We start from the raw sequence: 2,789 nt of genomic DNA, 5'->3' as shown, positions 1-2,789 counted from the left end.
TAAACCGGGTTCATACCACTGCGCACCAACCTGAGTGACAGTCTCAAAAAATAAACCTCAAGAAAAAAAAAGAAAAGAAGGAGAAGGAGAAAGAGAAAGAAATGAGAGAGAAAGAGGAAGGAAGGAGGGAAGGAGGGAGGGAAAAAGGAAGGAAGGAAGAAGTGAGGGGGAGAAAAAGGGAGGAAGGAAGAAAGGAGGGAAGGAGGGAGGGACAGGTGCCCTGGGAAGGGGAGAGGATCAGGACGCGCCTGGAAAGCACACTCTGAACCTCAAGACCCTGCTCAGCCCAGCGCGCGACCCTGGGAGCCGTCAATTCCCCACGCGCCTCCCCCAGTTCATTCTCCCCACTTTCGGTGCCTCTCCTGTCGCGCACAGGACCCAGAAGCAAGCCGCAGCCCTGGGCGCCGCCGCCTGAGCAAAGGTTCGTTCCGTTTCTTCCTCTCCCCGCCCCATTTGGACGTGCTTGCAGAGGATGACGTTGACGAGGCTATTTATTTATTTATTGTCACCAACCTGTGGTGGAATTTGAATACCGGCTCTGATTCGCCTCCACCCTGAGTAACGCCTGCCGGGGCGGTGAAAGTGCAGCGGCGCCGCGCCACACAATTCATCCAACACACGCAAATCGGCAGGCGTCCCGAGAACACCGCAGACTCCAGGGACATTTCCGCTACCACGAATACACGGGTGATGCCCGATCTACTTTAAAGGCTGAAGCCTGGGGGACGAAGAGCGTTTCCTACCGTCGTCGGACAGCGGGGACAGAGTGCCCCGACCCCTTCGAGGTCCCGGAAAGGGCGCGGCCCCGGGACCCAGGACAGCGAGGGGAGCCATGTCTGGGCTCCTCACCCCCAAGACGCTTGTGCTCGTCGTCGTCGTCGTCTCGGTGCTGCTGTCGGTGAGTCCCCGCCGCGATCCCTGGGAAGAGCGCGCCTGGCGCCACGAGGGGGCCAGGATGGGGGGGGTACGGCGGGGGTTCCTGGCCTGGGTCACCTTCTGCCGGGCATGTCCGGGCAAGACGTACCCGTCGTCGTCGGAGTCTGGGGAAGAGCAGGGTCCCGGGATGGGCAGGACTGACCCGGGCCAGGAGGGGGCAGAGCGCGCGCTTCGCTCGGGGTAAATCCCCGAATCCAGTGGTGGGGGAGGGCGGCAGGTGGGAATTTCCCTGGAAGCCGCGTGAAGCCACGGAGAGGTCGTCGGACTTTAATTCTCTCTCTTTTTTCTCTCTTCCTTTCTTTCCCTCCCTTCCTTCTTCGCTCAGTTCCTGCCGTAATTTCTTTTTCTTTTGCGCCTTCGAATGAATTCCGAAAGATGCTGATTGCAGTTCGCTTTGAACAGACAAGTCTGCAGCCAGAAACTCTTCTGTGGTCGCTGCGGCCCCTGGTTCTGTTGCGCGCGCAGGAGCGGTCGCGGGCGCAGCTGGAGAGGCCCCTTCCCCGCCTTAGCGGCTGCGCCCCCAAGCGCACGGGGCCGCTCATCACACCCCGATCTAGCAGCCAGACACGGGCTCCCGCTTCCTTCAGGAGCTGGGGGTGATGCGTCTCACACGCGAAGCGGGTGGAGCCTAAAGATATTCAGGACAAAAACACGTGCAGTTCTTTCCACATTGGCCCGGGCTCCCACCAGTACCACTCTTTGGGGTTCCTCGGGAAACGAGATTTAGAAAGAGGAACTCTTCCTGAATCAGGCACTTGGGGCCGTACCTCCTTGATAGCGGTTGCATTTTGGTCTGGGAAGGGCCTTTCTATCCACCCCCAGGCAGGTCTCTGTGTTAATAGGGAAGGAAGATCGGTTCTGTAGGGAACAGCATGGTGTGCTCAACACTTGGAACACAGCCTGGGCCAGAAGCTGGGGCCGGGAGCGGTGGTGAATCGTCACATTTTACAGCGGAGGAGAACGCAGATCAGAGGGGGAAAGTGTGTGGGCCCAGGCCTAAAGGGAGGAACTGGGAAAGTAAGGTCGGGGGAATGCTAGTGTTGACCCAGAAGAATGTCGCTGTGAAGCATTGGAGTTGTATTGGAATACTGTTACACACCTCATGTTGAGTTCACTGCTTCCCTCACACCACTGTGTGTCCTTGTTCTTACCTCTGAGTGGAGGGAGGGTGGGAACCGTCCTAGTGAAGCGGGTGTACAGGGGCCTCTGCCTCCGCCTGCTGCTGTGGTTTCTGTGGGCCTCAGCTGCCCCGGCATCTAGCTTCACTGTGGGTAGTGGATCTTTGGTCTCTGGCAGCTTTTAGGATTTTCCTTTTTTTTTTTTTTTTTTTTTTTTTTCATTTTTACAGGAAGTTTAATCAAATATGCAAGGAACAGGAAATCCAAATATGACAAACTTTTCCAAAGAGTAGAAAATGAATACATCTCTAAACACGTTTTATGAAAACTAGTAAAACCTCTTTATCAACCAGGATTTTTCTTAGCAGTGACTTAGTTTGTTTGCCCAAGGTTGTGTTGAATTCCTTGGATTTTTGGCTTTAGACTTGTATGTTCTTTCTACTTGTAAGATTTTTGTGTAAAGAAAGCCACAGCTGGGTTGTGTTGAAGTTCTTGGATTTGGGGTTTTAGAGTTTATGTTCTGCTTGGAGATTTTTTTGTAAAGAAAGCCACAATAGCTCACGCCTGTAATCCCAGCAGTTTGGGAGGCCGAGGTGAGTGGATCACATGAGATCAGGAGTTTCTTTTTTTTTTTTGGGACAGAGTTTCGCTCTTGTTACCCAGGCTGGAGTGCAATGGCGCGATCTCGGCTCACCGCAACCTCCGCCTCCTGGGTTCAGGCAATTCTCCTGCTTC

At 54.7% G+C, this 2,789-nt stretch overlaps 1 protein-coding gene across 2 annotated transcripts in view; it reads left to right on the top strand.

The window, feature by feature from the left end:
• The first annotated feature begins 443 nt into the window (after positions 1-443).
• TNFRSF10B (TNF receptor superfamily member 10b) overlaps positions 444-2,789 on the top strand; it is a 30,780-nt gene continuing 28,434 nt past the window's right edge. Inside the window, exon 1 of one of the 2 annotated variants that reach the window (XM_017549734.2) lies at positions 444-898. In XM_017549734.2, the coding sequence (XP_017405223.1) occupies positions 833-898 (66 nt within the window). In that variant the 5' untranslated portion in view covers positions 444-832. The remainder of the gene's footprint in view (positions 899-2,789) is intronic. The other variant, XM_017549735.2, reaches the window with a different exon arrangement.

This window comes from Cebus imitator, unplaced genomic scaffold, assembly GCF_001604975.1.
Source record: "Cebus imitator isolate Cc_AM_T3 unplaced genomic scaffold, Cebus_imitator-1.0 Scaffold221, whole genome shotgun sequence".
Taxonomy (NCBI): Eukaryota; Metazoa; Chordata; class Mammalia; order Primates; family Cebidae; genus Cebus; species Cebus imitator.
The sequence above is the reverse complement of the archived record's forward strand: the minus strand, read 5'-3'. Positions and strand labels throughout refer to the sequence as shown.